This window comes from Macrobrachium nipponense, chromosome 15, assembly GCF_015104395.2.
Source record: "Macrobrachium nipponense isolate FS-2020 chromosome 15, ASM1510439v2, whole genome shotgun sequence".
Classification (NCBI taxonomy): Eukaryota; Metazoa; Arthropoda; class Malacostraca; order Decapoda; family Palaemonidae; genus Macrobrachium; species Macrobrachium nipponense.
The window spans coordinates 53,114,016-53,132,325 of record NC_087208.1 but is presented as its reverse complement, the minus strand read 5'-3'; the positions used below and the strand labels follow the sequence as shown (position 1 = coordinate 53,132,325).

Sequence of the window (18,310 nt, the reverse complement as noted above, 5' to 3'; positions counted from 1 at the left end):
CAATCAATGTTTTGTTTTGGAAATCGGCTGAGGGCAATTGCGAAGCAAGTTTGTTTTGCTGTATTGAACTCAAATCAGAGCGACTTTCTTGCCTCTAGTTAGCGCAAATGAATCTCAAGATACTCTATTTATATGAGACAAGGTTATTTTACGTTATAAAAACAAAAGTGTTTTTCAAGTGGAAATATCACTTGAAAACATATCGTTTTGTGACACAAAATTTAGTTAATTTTTTTTTCGTTAGTAGATGGCACTGAGGGCATGTTTATTGCGTAAACAAAAATCAACATTCCGTTCAGTATTTTCACTGTCTCATCAGAAAACTATGAGCTTTACGTATACATATATCTTTAATTGGAGTGAAAACAGTAAAATGTGTTAAAATTTGTGAAAGTTTCATCCACGTTGCCGATGCACGATAATAGTCGTTGGCGTATGAACATTCTTTCCTAAATTTCAGCTAAAACTTACAGGTTAAGTTTAGCAGGATGTGCCCTTGCCGATCTTTTATCCAAAGCGAGCAAGGCTATAATACTATTATCATGCATCGCCAACAAGATATAACTCCAGTAACTTATGCCATCAAACACAACCGTAGATCAAATTGAGAGAAAATTATTCTAATCAAAACTTCGGGTCTTGACAGAACATATATTACTGTTGTTTTCACGCTAACAAAAGATAAGTTACGTAACGGTAAAGTTTGTACTACGATGAAATGAAGTGAAAATAGCGAACAGAATCGCATAATATTTTTACGCAATAAACATGCCCACAACGCAATCTGTTAACGAAAAAAAATACTTTAGTTCACGAGACGTGTTAAATTCATATTTCGACTTATAAACACGTCGTATAATGACAAATTACTTTGTCTCATATAAGTAGAGTATCTAGATATTTTACGCTAACTAGAAGAAAGGCAATTCGCTCCGAAATGAGTTAAATACAGAGAAATAAACTCGTATTCGCCATCAGCTGATTTACAAACAAAACACTGACCACTTTGTTAGTATTTTATGAAACAATAATATGAGAATGCAAACAATATTATTGGATACTGTAATGTGTAACTTTTAAAAGAATAAGAAAATATGCATATTCATTGTGTATTTATGTTGTAAAATATGTAGCCGTCAGCAGCCGCTTGACATCGCTCAATTAAGTATGCAGATGTCAGTCCGAATCTGATTCCAGTTTTGTGTCAATTTTTTTGTTTCGCTGATAGGTCATAGTCAGAATACATTGAAACTCCAAAATTGGCTTTTATTAATAAATTACTAATTTATATCGTATATGTAGTATACAGTATACTGAAGATTAGGCTACTGTATTCGTATATATACGATACATGTACCACAATATCATCGTCATCGTATATGCGAGGCTCACTTGTTAAATGTTATTCAGTTTCTCTTTGTACTGAATCATCATAAGCCATTGTGCATTGAACATGGAGAATTAGCTGAAATTAATAATTACTATGCCATATATGTATAAACTATGCTGTGTAGTGTAGGCTAGGCTGATTACCCTAGTGTAGGCTAGGCTAGTATAATATTCTTACGGTAAATTAGCATGGGCTGACGTACGTCCAGATCGTTTATGACTGGTTGTTCGCAACCAATTGCGGTAGTAAGTCGACTACTACCTGTAATGTAAAAATATATCAATCCTATTCTCATTAACATAATTTGTATCGTAACTATGGTAATTTTTTTACTATCATACGATGGTTGAAATGCAAGCAAAAAGGCTGTTTTTATCGGATTGGTTGTTCACAGCAAATCAGCTGATCTGGCTGTATGCAATTTCCAAACAAGTATATCATTACTACCGATACTTTTTGCATTCTTTTACTTTTTTAAACTTAACTAGAAGATGGGATACATTAAGAGATGGAGGAAAAGTTGTTAGCCTAACTAAAAAATTGAATAGATGAAGAGGAGGAAAAGAGGTTAGCCTATTGTTAAATTTTGGTCTCGTAAATTTAACTCACATGATACGTGGGATACTGATAAATCATTTTTTGTTTTTTTTTTTTTTGGTTTTTTTTTTTTTTTCGAGGGGTGGAAAATTTGAGGGTCACATGATATGCGAGATCGCGTGTAATGCGAGTACATACGGTACCTATTTTAAAAATATTTTTTACCTATTTTTTAAACATTTTGTTCAAGGAAATAAATATCAACGCCATAGTGCGGTATCACTTTAGTAAAGTATTCCCTATGCTTAATCTGATACATTTGTTTTTAGGGAACATCGCAAGATGGTGGCATTCTCTTGAGAACTCTAGATGTCATCTTCAACAGCATCAGTGAAAATCAGGCTAAGCGATGCATGTTTAAGCCTGATGGCATGAATGGATTTGAATGGCTGTGTGAAGCTGAAGCTTCTGAACATAGGCGTAGGGTAGACGCAACTCCTGCAGCCAAGAATGCCCGGACATAGATACAGGTACGTGCTTCATAAATGTCTGAAGTAAAAGTGAGAGAAGGTAACTAGATAAATTTAGTTTACGAAATGCTATTTGACCTTTATTTCTACCTGTGGTTGTATGAACCATTTAGTTATTACTCTTCTTTTTGTGCTATTTTCAACCTCATTCCTCTAGAATATTGAGCCTCTTGTTTTTTAAGCTTTGAGTGGTCAAGTGGTGCTTATATGTGGTTTTTCTTTAATCTGATTACAGGAGAGAAGCCAATGGTTCCCACAATAGTAGTGATCGCGTTCCTGATTCTTCTCGTGTGTCATCTGTTGATGATGATAGTATCTTCTCGGTGTTTGTTTCCTATATTGAGATTTATAACAACTACATTTATGATCTACTTGAAGAAACATCAGATTTAGCACAAGCAAGGTTAGTTTTGTCATCTATGATATACATATTGAAAAGCCAGTATTGGTCATAAAGTTTTTGCCTTCAGGCAGTCCCCAGTTGTACAGCTCTTGTCTAGCAACAACGATAACTGTAATTTTGGCACTGTTAACCGGGGATTGGCTCTATCATCAGCGATGTTCAGTTATCGTCATGTTGGGAACAGAGCCCCGCCGATAACCAAGGACTACCTGTATTGCGTAGTAGTCAGCAGTTGATATGACATTGTTTGTATCCTCCTACTGGCCTCATTTGCTGAGTGCTTCATTTCTTAACCATGTATCTCCTAGTTTAGAAGTACAGTAGACTGTATATTAATTGAGAAACAACCATCTCCATTTCTGTTCTCCCACTGCACAATCTGAGTCAGACCTTTTTCAGTTACTTTTTAACAAAGTTCCAGGTTACTGAGCCTTCATTAATTAGAATTATCAGGAAACCACTGTGAATGGAGGCAGGGTTTGGTGATGATTTTGCGTAAGAATGTACGATCAAATATGAATCTGTTTTTGCTTCAACTAATATTTCTCAAAGGATTTCAATATCCCAGTTTTAATGTGCTTATGTAACTATCTCAAATTTCTTAATGATTAAATTTTAGTCTTCCTTGCTGTTTTAAGGTGCCTTGTTAATTCATGAACTAATACAGTGAAAGGAAAAATAATAGAGCTGCTTGGAAGAAAGGAGAAAATGGGACAGTGAACTGATGGCCCAGGGTTTTTGGAGAGAACTTGCAGAGGGTGGGAACAGAGAAGACTAACAGATCTGATAAAGCAAGGAAGGCAGTATATATGTGCAAAGATTGATTAATGCAAAAACAGTATCTGTCTTAAAGGATGTTTGAAACAAACCATCAAAAAGGACTTACAATATACGTATAAACAATTCACAGTAATAGGTAATCTTGTATTTTGTTCATGAAACTTAATTGTCAGATATATATATATAGCTGTATTCTCCGAAGCCCGACAGAATTTCAAAACTTATGACACACGCAGTGGTCGGCCAGGTGGTTAGTACCCATTCCCGCCGCTGGGAGGCGGGTATCAGGAACCATTCCCATTTTCTATTCAGATTTTCTCTGTCGCCGGTACTGTCAACACCTGTTTTCAGTACCTCCGTCTTAGGATTTTGAAACTTCATTGCCGCTTAAGTATCCTAATTGTCTTTTGGTTTATTGACTTGGATTGTGGCTAGGCATACGCTATCATAAATTGATTTGAATTTGATTGTTCTTTGCATAAGATGTCTGAATCTAGTTCGGCTAGTTTCAGAGTTTGTTGTCTACAAGGGGTAAGGTGAGGCTACCGAAACCTTCGTAGATCCTCACTGTGTATGCATGAGATGTAGTACTTGCTTCGGCAGTACATATACTAAAATTGGAAGAGAAGATTAACGTGAAGCGTTCCACATTTTTTCTTAATTTGTTAATTATATATTAAATTTATATTAAGTATATATATAGAAAGGATTATTAATATACTTTTATGTTTCTTTATTGAAAGATCAATATAAGAGTGATGTTTGACTCATTCCGAAGGGGAGACGTATGATTCGTATGTACACAAATTAGAGCGTTATAGAATCAGGAGGATTTCCTCCAAGACTGCATCAGTAAACAGAAGTCAGGGTAATGAACCTACTAACCTCCTGTAGACTTTATTTTGCCTAACTCTGTGGTGTGGCCTACGGGCCTTGAGGTCGTGTCTGTGAGAGGTAATGCCCTTTCTGTTATTGTGGATTCCATCCGTATCTTGGAATCTAAAGTGCTCTCTCTCCAATCGGTGTAGTGAGGTTGTTAGTGCCCCTAGTGTTGTGGAGGGGGCGTCAGATCGGCCCTATAATGCCTCTAGGCCTGGACCTCTGCCGGACTCCCAGGAATCAGGGAATGGGCAAGTCGAAAGCCGAAGGAGGGTTACGGGGACTCCTCACCGATCTGGCGTCCCTTCGGCAGGACCTGAAGACGCTTCCCAGGCTGCCAAAGATTGTGCACGTGCACGAATCCTAAAGGATTGCTTCTCGTCCTCCGAGGCGTCCTCTCTGTGCAGGGGTTGGAGCTCTTGGAAGGACTCGCGCCCTCTAAACAGAAGCTTATAGAAGAGGACGCTTCACGTCCTCTCTCTCTCTCGTCATGCGTTGCAATCGTCGCCTGAACATTTTGACGACTTTCCACCACAGAAGAGAACAAAGACGCAAGATGTCGCACAAGTGGCTGTCATCTTTGGTCTCAGAGAGGAGGATGCTTCATGTCCTTTCTCTTCTGCTGCTTTGCGGTCGTCTCCGGAGAGTTTAGCTGCCTATCCTCTGCAAAAGACGACCAGGACGTCATCTGATGATGACGCTTTCGAGTGCCCCAGTCGCTCCAGGAATAGAACTGTTGCGGTCCCTGTGAGAAGGAAGAAGGCGTCCCTCGCCCTCGTCTTCTCACAGGATCAGCCTATCCTCTGAGAAGGAGTCTTCTCCGACAAAGAAGATCATCCTTTCAATGCAGCAACAACTTGCTTCGTTGCTTGCTGAGAGAGAGGCAGAGCCGCGTCGTCGGAGGAAGGATGATAGACTGCCTATCAAGAGGTCCAGACTGTCTCCCCAAACGTTCTTCTGTCGAGAGAAAGGAACGTCGGTACACTCGTAGCAAGGATTGTTTTCCTGCTCCCCAAGACGCTCCCCTCTCCTCTCTTCGTGACGCTCCGTATGCGGAACGTGACGTTCGCTCTGCTGCTAAGCAGGATGTTGTTCAAGCTGCTAAGCTTGACGCCGTGCAAGCTGCTTCGCTTAGCAAGCAGCTCGCCAAGACGCCCCTCGCTCGTTCCCGAGGGACGCTCTGTCTGCTACCAAGCATGACGCTAGTTCAGCAGCTAAGCGAGACGCTTCTCAAGCTGCTAAGCTGGACGCTTTGCATTCGGCTTCGTCACGAGCTGCTCGTCAGGACGCCTAGCGTGACGCTTTTCTGGACGCTAACTTTGTACTCTGAACTCGTCTTCTCAGCAACGCTCCTTACTGAAACTTGGCCCTAAAGGCCTTATACCTCTTCCTTCGGTGGTCTCGTCTGCCGCTCCTGCAGAAGAGGGAGAAGTGAGCAGCTCGTCGGAGGAAGCAAACAAAGAACAACCTTCAACGTCAGCGTCTTCTGACTACCAAGTCTTGGCCCGCTTACTCCGTGCTTAGTTTGGAGATAAATTCGAACCCTCGGCCTCTCGCTCTTCTCCTTCTCGGTTATCCTCTTCGAAATCCAGCAAGACTCCGGGATTCGTGAAAATGAGGACTTCTCTTTCAACCAAGAGAGCGTTTAAGAAGGTCATGACTGGATGGAGTCGAGGACGGAGCAGGCAAGGCAAGACCTCTTTTGCCCTGCCTCCGTCAAGACTTAACGGCAAGGCAGGTATTTGGTATGAGACAGGGGAGGACGTCGGACTGAGAGCACCCTCCTCTGCCCAAGGCGACTTTGCCAGCCTGGTTGACGCACCGAGGAGGTCTCTCCTGTCCTCTGCTAAGGTTTCCTAGACACTTTCAGATCTGCATCACCATCTGAAAGGGCTGCATCACCATCTGAAAGGGCTGTTCAGGACGAAGGAGACTTTTAACTCCTAGATTGGTGTTTCGGAGCCCTGACTCTCTTTCTCTCGAAAAACTATCCAACCTGCATGTATAAGATAGTCAGGTTGGTTCTGATGAGCTGGCGTGTAGAAGGAGAGTCTAGTAAACTTAAAGCAGTTTTCAGGGGTCATAAACGCCATCTTCTGCGTTCAGGACTGCGCTGCTGAAGGGGAGCCTTTGGTCCTACCTGCCGTAAGCCCAGTCTTCGAGCAGGAATAAGGCTCCTTCCTCGATTTCTACGGGAATCGGGAAGACTATATGCTCGAATTACTCGATTACTTTCTGTCATATGAATGGGTTCCCCCCATTGACAAGATACTGAACGTTTTGTCAGATAAGGGGAAAAGCCCCCATTGACGTAAATGGGTTAGTTCACATTGACAAAGATTCCAATAACATATCGCTTAAGCGGGTAAGCTCTCATTGACAAGATTCAGAAGAACCCTCATTCATAGGTCTCTACCTCGCTGAGGCCATGAAGTCTTCTGTCCGATAACATAATGAAGCTGAGGGCTGTCCCTCTTCGTTGTTCTCGTTCAACTTGAGGCTCTCCTTCTACTAATGCTAATTCGTTCTCTTGCGAAGACAGTCGATCTCCATTCCCTCTCTTCCTCGTCGAGGAAAGAATGTAGTAGGGAGGTAGCTGTCCAAGTGACTACAATACTCTACGTATTTTACCTTCGCGTCATATTACTATTAAGCGATTGTATGGTTCAAGTTATATACGCATACCGTGTTATCCCTACGGATGGCAACCGAGAGGAATATTATTCTAATTGCTTTTAATCGGTAATCCCTGCAAGCTTCCTTGAGTTTCCGGTTTCCCTTTTTAGGTATTTTAGGTATTGTTATGACAACACCAACTCAGCTTCTGTATTTAGTGAAATCTGTCTCGGTTAAATATACCTGCTTGAGAGTTTCTTTCTGCTCGATGATGATAACAAACCTATTCCTTCGTAGAATGGAATAGCTGGCAACTCAGGCGGAATAGTGCGAGACGGCGAACGTAGGCTGCTGTCGCTGTAGAGCAGCTCAGTTCGAGCTGGTTCTCTGTCATGCGCGGTCGGTTACGTCTCTCTCTCCTGCGGGATTGACTGACTAACCGTATCTCTGCCCTACAATCACAGACTTTAGCCTCAGATTGAGGGGAATTCTAGCATGCATGAATGAACATCGCCTTCGCTTTACGAGAATTTTTTCAACAGAGATATCTCTTAGACCTTTTCGGTACTGTTTACCGCACTGTAACAGAATTCTGTACGAGTCTACCGCGGCATAGCACTAGAATAATGCATTAATGCACACCTGCTTAGGCAAAGTGCAGCCTTATTGGGGAAGGAAACATGCTTGGTGAGGGAAGGGATGATTCTGCTAGGGGCCATTTCCTCTCTGGAGAAGTTTGTTTCCCTGAAGAGACTGCAATTCAGACCTCTCCAGTTTTTCCTGCCGGAAAACTAGAATATCATTGAAGATCTGGAAGTGATTCTGAACATCTCTCAGTCGGTCAACGATCACCTAAGGTGATAGAGAGTAGATGCCAAGCATCTGGAGAGGGTAACAGATGTCCTGGCACATAATCTAAAAGAATTGGAAGCAATTCGGTTGGCTCTCCAGTTCTTCGAAGAACAAGTTTTAGCCGAGTGGTCCAGATCAACTCGGATAATTCCACAGCTCTCGCATATCCCAAGAAGTATCGAGAAACACTCTCTCGGTCCCTGTTCGAGTTAAAGAGAGAGAGCCTGTTATGAGCACAGGCACGGAACGTAACGATCCTCAAGAGATTCGTTGCAGGATTGCAGAACGTCCGTGCGGACCTTCTCGATCGACGGCAGCAACTACTGACGTCCGAGTGGTCTCTTCACTTAGAAGTATGTCGAGAGTTGTGGAGACTTTAGGGGCGTCCTTTGATAGATCTCTTCGCAATGTTGAAGACGAAGAGGCTTCCTCTAGACTGCTCCCTTGTTCTCGATCCGGGAGCGGTAGCAATAGACGCCATCCTATGGAATTGAAAGGGGATGGATGTTTAGTCTCTTTTTCCCTATTCAAACTCTTAAGAGAAGTAATAAGAGAATTTGCGGCGTCAGAGGGAGCGAGGATGACGCTGATCGGCCCATGTTGGCCTTCGAGCGACTGGTTCACAGAGGTCGTGTCCTTCCTAGCGCACTTTCCAAGGACCCTTCCCGAGAGAGTCGGTCTACTCTAACAGCCTCACTTCGAGAGGTACCACAAAACCTCTCCGCTCTGAGTCTGACTGCCTTCAGACTATCGAGAAGTTGACCAGAGCAAGAGGGTTTTCAAGACTAGTGGCAAGTGCAATTGCCAAGGCAAAGAAGAGCTTTTTATCTTGCAGTGTACCAATCGGAGTGGGCCGTTTTCTGAAGAAGGTGCAGGAAGAATGGCTTTTCCTCCACCTCGACCTCTGTGAATTTGATTGCCGTCTTCCCTTTCCGTCTGAGGAATGTGGATAAGCTGGCAGTCCCGACTATTAAAGAATACAGAAGTATGTTGTTGACGGCCTTTAGACTCAGAGATTTGGATCTGTCGAACAACAAAGCCCTTCACGATCTTTGAGGTCTGTTGAAATCTCGAAACTCTCTAAATCGAAGCTTCCAGCATGGAACTTAGACGTAGTCTGGAAGTTCCTGATGTTGAAGCCTTTCGAACCTCTCCTTTCTGCAAATTTAAAGCATGTGACCAGAAAGGCTAATTTTCTAACCACACTAGCTACGACAAAGAGGGTTAGTGGGGTTTAAGCCATCAGCGGACATATTGGCCTTAGAGGACATAATGCGGTGTGTTCTCTAAGCTCTTCGTTCTTGGCTAAGAATGAAAACCTGTCTAACCCTTGGCCCAGGAGCTTGGAGACCAAGGGGATGTCACAATTTATTGGGAAAGAGCCAGAGAGAGTCCTGTGCCCTGTCAGGGCTCTCAAGTTTTATCTAGATAAAACTAAAAAGAAAGTTGAGATCCTTCGGACAATCTGCGGTGTTCCGTAAAAAGACCAGACTTGCCCATGTCAAAGAACGCCCTGGCGTCCTTTTAAGGAGCTCTTTCAAAGAGGCTCATTCGTCATGTTTGGAAAAGGTTTTAAAACCTTTTAAAGTGAATGCTCACGAGGTGAGGGCGCGGCCTTGGAGGCATTTCAAAAGAGCATGGCACTCAGTAACATCCTGAGTGCCGCGTTTTAGCGAAACAACTCTGTGTTCGCTTCACACTACCTGCGGGATGTGAAGACGACATATGAGATCTGCTGCTCGCTAAGGCCATACGTGTCCGCTGACACAATCTTGGGGGCAAGAAGTACCACTCATCCTATCCTGTGAAAATGGTTAGGAAGAAAGCTGTTAATTATAGTTGTTTGGGGGGGGGTCAGCCGAGTGGCGGACTTCTCAATTCTTAGCTTGAGTTAAGGGGACCGTCCGCTATGATGTCTATTTTTTTTTATTTATTACGCAAAATAGATAATTTTCATATTTGTTTTAGATATATATAATACCTTCATCATATAAAAATTTCAAGTCATTTGAGCAAAAACTTTTAGTTTTATCAGCAAAAATTATGATTTAAAAAAAAAAATAGGTAGATATTTTTCTGCTAATATGACATCAGCTGTATTGAAAATCATACCATAAACACTTCTTTATATACGGAACAATTCCTGTGTGACAGAATTTTGATTTTTTTTTTGTTTTGTTTTTTATGATTTTTTTTTTTTTTTTTTTTTTTTTTTTTTTTTTTTTTTTTTAGTCTAGACATTCAAAAAAAAAAAAAAAAAAAAAAAAAAAAAAAAAAAAAAAAAAAAAAAAAAAAAAAAAAAAATCAAAATTGTCACACAGAATTATGGGATTTTTATTCCTCTTTCCAATGATATCTTTTTCTCTAAAATTGGATGATAAATAACCGAGTAATGGTTACCAACATGCGCATAAGTATGTTTTTGAGTTATGAGCTCCCAAAGATTTGCTATGTAAACTTCGCTTTTTTTTCTTATAAAAGTCAAAACAACATTATTATAATTACTTTATTGTACTTTTATTGTTGATTTCTACATCAAGGATCCTGGTCCTACCCCTAAAAGTGGTATTAAATACCCTCAGCGTGACACCAGACAATGATGTTGACGGCGAGACATGAGACAATGAGGGCGCTGATAACAATGAATTTTCGTGTTTTTCTTTCAGCACACTCCTGGCCTTCGCTAATTTTGCTAGCCTTAGTTGCTGAGTAGTTTTCTTGATCTTAGGTAACTTCGGCATTGCTAGTGACCAAACGCAAGTGACGAAGTGCATGTAACACCTTTGACGTCTGTGGCGTAACTGAGTCATTCTCTGAGTCTCGCGGCTCTCGCCTATAAATAGCCACTCTGACCAGCTCTCAACTCACACTACCTTTCATTGCTACCAGATGTATGAGAATCTCAAAAAAAATCTGAAAAAATCCCTGTATATATGCAAAAATAAACCCGCTATATCTTCATTATTTGTAAAAATAATTGGCTGAAACTTCTGGAAAGCATGCACGGCATATTTCTGCATAGATACAAGTAATAACTCGATTTTTTATTTTTTCAAGTTGACATGTCATCCGCCATAGCGGACGGTCCTCTTAAACATCCTTAACTTTGGCTAGGTTGGTCAGGTGGTGATATATATTACTTCTTAGCCCTCATAGTATGGTCAATATGGTCTAGTCACATTGTGGTCACGCTCCCGTTGACAGATCATCTAGAACTCACCAGCTATACAGGTCACTTGCTGGAGACTCTAGTAAAGCAAAAGCCGACTTGGGTGACGGTAATCACGAAGTCAGCTATGCTAAGAGGTATTGAACCAAGATGTTAATCATCTGCATGCAATTTGTTTCCTAAATCATTCTATTCTGTCCCTTCGCACCTCCAAAGGTGGGATTCAGCTATATATATATCTGACAGGCAAGTTTCATGAACAAAATGATATTGTTATGATACAATAAAGTTTGTTCATACTTACCTGGCAGATATATATAATCAAGTACCCACCCACCTCCCCTCAGGGGACAGTGGCACTAGAAAATCTGAATAGAAAATGGGAATGGTTCCTGTTACCCTCCTCCCAGCGGCGGGAATGGGTACTAACCACCTGGCCGACCACTGCGTGTGCCGGGAGTTTTGAAATTCTGTCGGACTTCGGAGAATACAGCTACAGTAGTACCTCGAGATACGAAATTAATCCGTTCCGAGGCGCCCTTCGTATCATGAGGTTTTCATATCTTGGACCACATTTTACATGTAAAATGGCTAATCCGTTCCAAGCCCTCCCAAAAACACCCCAGTAAATTATATTTTTGTACATGAACTTTCCTGTCAGATATATACTTAGCTATAGTCTCCGACGTTCCCGACAGAATTTCAAATTTCGCGGCACAAGCGACAGGTAGGTCAGGTGGTCTACCCTTCCTGCCGCTGGGAGGCGGGTGTATGAACCAATCTCGTTTTCTAATCAGATTTTCTCTGTCGCTGGGACCGGCAACAACTGTTGTGGGTTCCTCCTGATAGTTGATTTCGCTCTCGCTTGCCTGGGGTCTTTTTTGGACGGATTTTTGGTGACGTACTGGATCTTTTTGGCTTGGCATATGCTTTTTTGTGGACTTTTGATTTTGCTCTGGATTTTTCTTTGAATATGTCTGATTTGGATTCTGTTGTTAAGACACCTGCTATGTTTAGAGTATGTTCAGTGGATGTATGTAAGGTGAGGTTGCCGAAGGCTTCGGTCGACCCTCACACTGTATTGTATGAGGTTGTAGGGGGAATGATTGTGCATTAATAACCCATAGTAAGGAATGTGAGGGTTTGAATGAGGATGAGTGGAAGTCTCTTTCTTCTACTTAAGGAAGTTGGAGAGAGACAGGGTACGTAAAGCTTCCTCTCGAAGCTCGAGTAGGTCTCGCATTAGAGAGCTAGAGTCAGAACCTAACCCTCTCGTAGAAGTAGAACCTTCTTGCCCTGTTTCAGCCCCTGCTCCCTGCGCGGAACCCAAGGATACGTCTTCGGAGGTGGCTGCGATGAAAGCCACGATTCGCAGCATGGAGCTCAAGATCCGCTCCTTGGAAAAAGGTAAGAGTGGTAGTGAAAGTGATCTGTGCAGTGCCCTGTTTCAGCTCCGTAGCGCTTTCAGGCCTAGACCTCTTCCAGAATCCCAGACCCAGTGGAGGAGGAAAGTCGACAGCCGCAGGAAGGTTAGGGAGCCCCCAGGCAGGCCGGTTCAGGCGTCCCTTCGGCATATCCTGATGTGCGTTCCCAGGCTGCCTCGGACCGCATCAAGAAGGACATCCTGCGCCATTGCTTCTCCTCGTCTGCTTCTCCATCGCCGAAGCGTGGATGGAGCTCCCCAGAAGAGAGCTTGGAAGGCGCCCTGCAGCTCCCTGGCTTCCAGCCCGGAAGTCTTTCCAGAGGAGCCTTCTCTGGATGTTAAGAGGCCCAGGAGATCTCTTGACTGCTCTTTTCCTCGTGCGTCTCGCTCTTCTTCGCCGGAACAGGAGCCTGAGAAGTCCCCTTCTAGTATTCTCGCCGGGCTCCAAGCTCAGATTTCGGCCCTCGCTGACTCCCTGGCCGGCAGTTCATGTCGGAGGAAGGACGTTTCTCTTCCAATCAAGAAATCCAGGCGCCCTTCTCCCGACTTACGCTCTCCTCTACATAGGCGCTCTTCTCCGGGTGTTGCGGCTTCTTCTGAGCGAGGGGTTTCTCGTGAGAAGCTCCCCTCTCCTGGCTGGCTCCCCCCCTCTTCCAGGCGCCAGGCTGCTGGCAGGCGCTCTTCTGCTGACGTTCGCTCTTCGCTGGACAGGCTCCGATCGCCTTGCAGACGCTCTTCTCCTGTCAGGCGCTTATCCCTGAGCGTGCGCCATTCTCTGGACAAGCGCTCTTTACAGGACAGGCGCCAGTCTACTAGTCCCATCAGGCACTCTTCTCCTCGCAGGCGCCAAGAGCCTCGCAAGCGCCTCTCTCCTGTTAGGTGCTCTTCGCCTGATAGCCGCTCTCCTCTTGACAGACGCCAGGAGCCTCGCAAGCGCCTCTCGCCTAGTAGGCGCTCTGCACCTAGTAGCCGCTCTCCTCGTGACAGGCGCCAAGAACCTCGCAGGCGCTACTCCCCCAGTAGGCGCTCTTCTCCGGGAAGCCATTCGCCTCTTGATAAGATCCAAGAGTCTCGTGGGCACCCTCGTCATGAGAGACGTTCTTCTGCAGATAGGCGCTCTCCCTTGGCCAAGTTGTCATCGACTTCGAAGTGCGAGTCTTCACACAGACTTCTCATGTCCAGCAGGCGCTCTTCTGTTTCTGCTTGTCGCTTTCCTGATGCTTTTGCCACCCCTGACAGGCGACAAGCTACTAGTAGGCGCCCATCTCCTGACAGGACCGCCTCCTCTTCTAAGGACCCTCCTCGTTCGTCAGTGGAAGAAGACCAGGAAGGCTCTGATGAGGATTCCGCCAAGACTGCCTCGGTTTCTGCTTACAAGAAGCTAACTGCCTTGCTTCTCCAGGAGTTCGGAGATTCCCTCAGCCCTGCCGCTCCTCCGTCTCCACATTCGTTGTTTTCAACCTCCAAGACGACGAAAGGATCCTCTTGCGTCAGGATGAAGCCTACGCTATCTATGAAGAAGGCACTAAGGGGGTTTGGCTTGTGGCTTCTTTCTAAAGAAGAAGCGGGGAAGACGGTGTTTTCCTTTCCCCCATCTAAGCTGACAGGACGTATCGGGTTTTGGTACGAAACGGGAGAGCCCTTGGGCCTGGGTCTCCCTTCATCTGCCGATTCAGACTTCTCTGTGGTAGTGGACGCCACCAGACGATCAGCCCTTAATTCTGCCAAGACGTCGTGGGCCATGAATGAACTCGACCATCTTTGAAGTGGATGTTCCGATTCTCGAGGTTTTCAACTTCCTGGATTGGTCCTTCGGAGTTTTGGCCAGGAAGACGCAGACGCCGGACGTCCTTTCTCCAGAAGACCTACACTGTGTCTTGTCCTGTATGGATAAGTCAGTGAGGGATGGCGCTAGTGAGATTGCGTCATTGTTCGGTGCGGGAGTAGTCAAGAAGAGGGCCGTGTACAGCTCCTTCTTGACTAAGTCGGTCTCTCACGCCCAGAGGTCTTCGTTGTTGTACTCACAGCTCTCGTCACAGCTCTTCCCCAAAAAGATAGTGCAAGATATTTCGAGCTCTCTCTCGGCCAAGGCGACTCAGGACCTGCTGGCACTGTCAACGAGGAAGCCTCGACCGGCCTTCTCTGTGAAGAACAAGAAGGAGAAACCTGCAGCGCAGGAGCCCTTTAGAGGGGGGCCCTTCCTCCAGATCTTCTTCTTTTAGAGGGCGAAGACCCGGCAGGAGAGGTAAAACCTTCTCGAAATCCATCAAGACTACAAAATAGTAAAGCAAGTCCTTCAGACGACAGTAGGGCGCCAGATCTCCTAAGTTTTTGCAGATGTCTGGGCCCAGAGAGGGGCGGACACCTGGACCCTCTCTATTGTAAAAAAAGGATATCTCATTCCTTTCGCTTCAAGACCTCCCTTAACGACAACTCCAAGGGAGTTGACGGCCAAGTACAAGGACCCCATCATGAACCAAGCCCTTGTTCTAGCAGTAGACCAGATGCTGGAAAAGGAGGCGATAGAACTAGTATCGGATCTTCACTCAGCAGGTTTCTAAACCGCCTCGTCCTAGTTCCGAAATCCTCAGGGGGATGGAGACCGGTTCTGGATGTAAGCGCCCTGATCTTCTTTGTGGAGAAAAAGAAGTTCTCGATGGAAACCACGTCATCGGTGTTGGCTGCTTTTTGTCCAGGGGACTGGATGGTGTCCCTGGATCTGCAGGACGCTTACTCCCATGTGCCGATCCATCCCTCGTCGAGGAAGTATCTAAGGTTCATGATGCGAGGGAAGGTTTACCAGTTCAGGGCCTTGTGCTTTGGCCTCTCGACAGCCCCTCAGGTTTTCACGGGAATCATGAGGAATGTCGCGCAGTGCTTCACATGGAAGGAGTGAGAATATCCCTTTATCTGGACGATTGGCTTATAAGAGCCAGATCGAAGGAACGTTGTCTGGAGGACCTTCAAAAGACATTGGATTTGACAAGTTCGCTGGGACTCTTGGTCAACTTTCAGAAATCCCAGCTCATCCCGTCAAGAATGTGTTTATCTGGGGATTCGGATGGATTCTCGGGGTATTCGGGCTTTTCCGTCCCCGGAAAGGATAGCCCGAGGCTCCGAGAAGATTGCAACCTCCTAGGGAAAGATGCTGCACAGCAAGGGAGGGTGGATGAGTTCTGTTGGGGACTCTCTCCTCGCTGGAGCAATTCGTTTCCCTAGGAAGGTTACACCTGAGACCTCTGTCGTTCGCAGGATTTGACGTTCTCCTTTGTCGTAACTCAGGGGATAAAGGAGAAGCTCTTGTGGTGGGCAGATCCCAACAGATTTGCCGAAGGTCTGTCACTGCAATCCCTGAACCCCAGCCTAGTGTTGTTCTCCGACGTGTCGGAGACAGGTTGGGGGGTGACTCTGGGAATGAAGGAAGTGTCAGGCACCTGGGAGGGAGAACAGGTCTCCTGGCACATCAACAGAAAGGAACCGATGGCTGTTTGGCTGGCACTGAAAGCCTTCAAGTCTCTCGCCCGAGGCTCCGTTGTTCAGGTCAATTCAGACAACACCACAGCTCTGGCATACATCAGGAAACAAGGGGGGACACACTCCTTCTCCCTGTACGAGACAGCAAGAGATCTTTTGCTATGGGCCGAGGTAAAGAGTGTCACTCCTCACCAGATTCGTACAGGGGGAAAGGAATGTAAGGGCAGACCTCCTCAGCAGAAAAGATCAGGTCCTTCCGACGGAGTGGACTCTTCATCAAGATGTTTGCCAGAGCCTGTGGAAACTGTGGGGCAGGCCCCATCTAGACCTCTTCGCCACCTCAAGGAACACAAGACTAGACCTGTATTGCTATCCAATATCAGATCCAAGGGCAATAGCAGTGGATGCCCTTCTGCTGGATTGGAAGGGTCTGGACATGTACGCCTTTCCTCCCTTCAAGATCCTGGGAGAGACTCTAAAGAAGTTCGCCGCGTCAGATTCGGCAAGAATGACTGATTGCTCCGTTCTGGCCTGCCCAAGACTGGTTCACAGAGGTACTGGAATGGTTGGTGGACCTTCCAAGATCCCTTCCACCAAGGAAGGATTTACTCAGACAACCCCACTTCGACAGGTATCACAAAAACCTCCCTGCTCTCAGTCTGACTGGCTTCAGACTGTCCAAAGTCTCGTCAGAGCGAAGGGATTTTTGTCTAAGGCTGCAAAAGCTATTGCAAGAGCAAGGAGATCTTCCACCTTGCGAGTATACCAGTCGAAGTGGGATGTCTTTCGTCGTTGGTGTAGGAATAAGAAGTTTCCTCTTCCGTACCTCTGTAACCCAATTGCTGACTCATCCTTTTCCTCAGGAAGAATGTGGACTAGCAGTTTTCGACTTTAAAAAGGATACCGCAGTATCTAGCTGCAGTGTTCAGGCACAGAGGCCTGAACATTTCGAGAACAAAGACCTTCATGATCTGATCAGGTCTTTCGAGACAACGAAGAAAGGGTCCTCGAGAACACCCAGTTGGAATCTTGACGTGGTTCTTCAATTTTTGAGTTCAAGGTTTGAACCCCCTCATTCAGCTTCCTTTAGGGACCTTACCATGAAGTCCCTTTTCCTCATGGCTTTGCCATCCGCCAAGAGGATGAGTGAACTGCAAGCCATAGAAGGAAAGGTGGGCTTCAAAGATCATTCCGTGGTTTGTTCTTTCCTTCCCTCATTCTTAGCTAAGAATGAGAATCCTTCGAATCCATGGCCAGAAGTTTTGAGTTCAAGGTTTTATCTGCTCTCGTAGGGAAGAGGCAGAGAAGGCTCTTTGCCCTGTAAGAAGCCTTAAGTATTACCTCAGAAGGAAGGAACAACTTAAGGGCAATACAGGACATCTGGTGTTCTGTGAATGACCCCAGTAGGCCTTTGTCTAAGAATGCTCTGGCATTCTTCTTGAGAAGCTTAGTCAAGGAAGCCCAAGCATGTGATGAGGACCAGTTCAAGCTCCTTAAGGTTAAGGCCCATGAAGTGAGGGCCATTGCCACTTCTCTAGCCTTCAGTAAGAACATGTCAGTGCAAAACCTTATGAAGGCGACATTTTGGAGATGTCACTCGGTCTTCGCAAGCCACTACTTGAGAGACGTAAGGATCACATATGATAAGTGCTTCGCTTTAGGACCCTACGTATCTGCGGATTCGGTGCTGGGGCAGGGAGCTGAAACGTATCCTTGTTGGGTTAGCTGAAACGTATCCCTTTTGGTTTGTGTTTTTATGCTTGTGTGAAAGAGGATGCGGGTAGGCATCTCTTTCGTGTCTTGATCTAACACGGGTTAGATTGGTTAGGTGGTCTGGATGGTTTTGGCTCCTTGTGATAGTAGTGGACAGGTTCTGTCATGTAAGCTGGCGAACCCCCTTTGACAAGATCCTACTTGGATTCTACCATGTAACTGGATCAGAAATCCCTTTGGTAGATCCAAAGAGTCTTTCAGCAACAGGTCATCACGCCCTCGCTGTAGCTCTTCAGGCAATGCAGACTCATTGACAGTACCCATGAAGTCTTCTGCCTAATCAGGTAAGAACCAAGGTTTTTATATCCTACAACATGTGTTGTTTCCCTTTTCTATATTGTTTAGTTGTCTCTTACCCTCCACCAAAGGTGCCAATCAGCTAAGTAGTATATATCTGACAGGAAAGTTCATGTACAAAAATGATATTGTTATGATACAGTAAAGTTTTGTACATACTTACCTGGCAGATATATACAATTAATGG

At 45.0% G+C, this 18,310-nt stretch overlaps 1 protein-coding gene across 1 annotated transcript in view; it reads left to right on the top strand.

Annotated features, from left to right (window-relative positions):
* LOC135194934 (kinesin-like protein KIF23) overlaps positions 1-18,310 on the top strand; it is a 173,050-nt gene that overhangs the window by 74,746 nt on the left and 79,994 nt on the right. Inside the window, 3 exon segments of the mRNA XM_064221150.1 lie at positions 2,257-2,427; positions 2,429-2,457; positions 2,693-2,860. Coding sequence (XP_064077220.1) covers positions 2,257-2,427; positions 2,429-2,457; positions 2,693-2,860 — 368 coding nt within the window.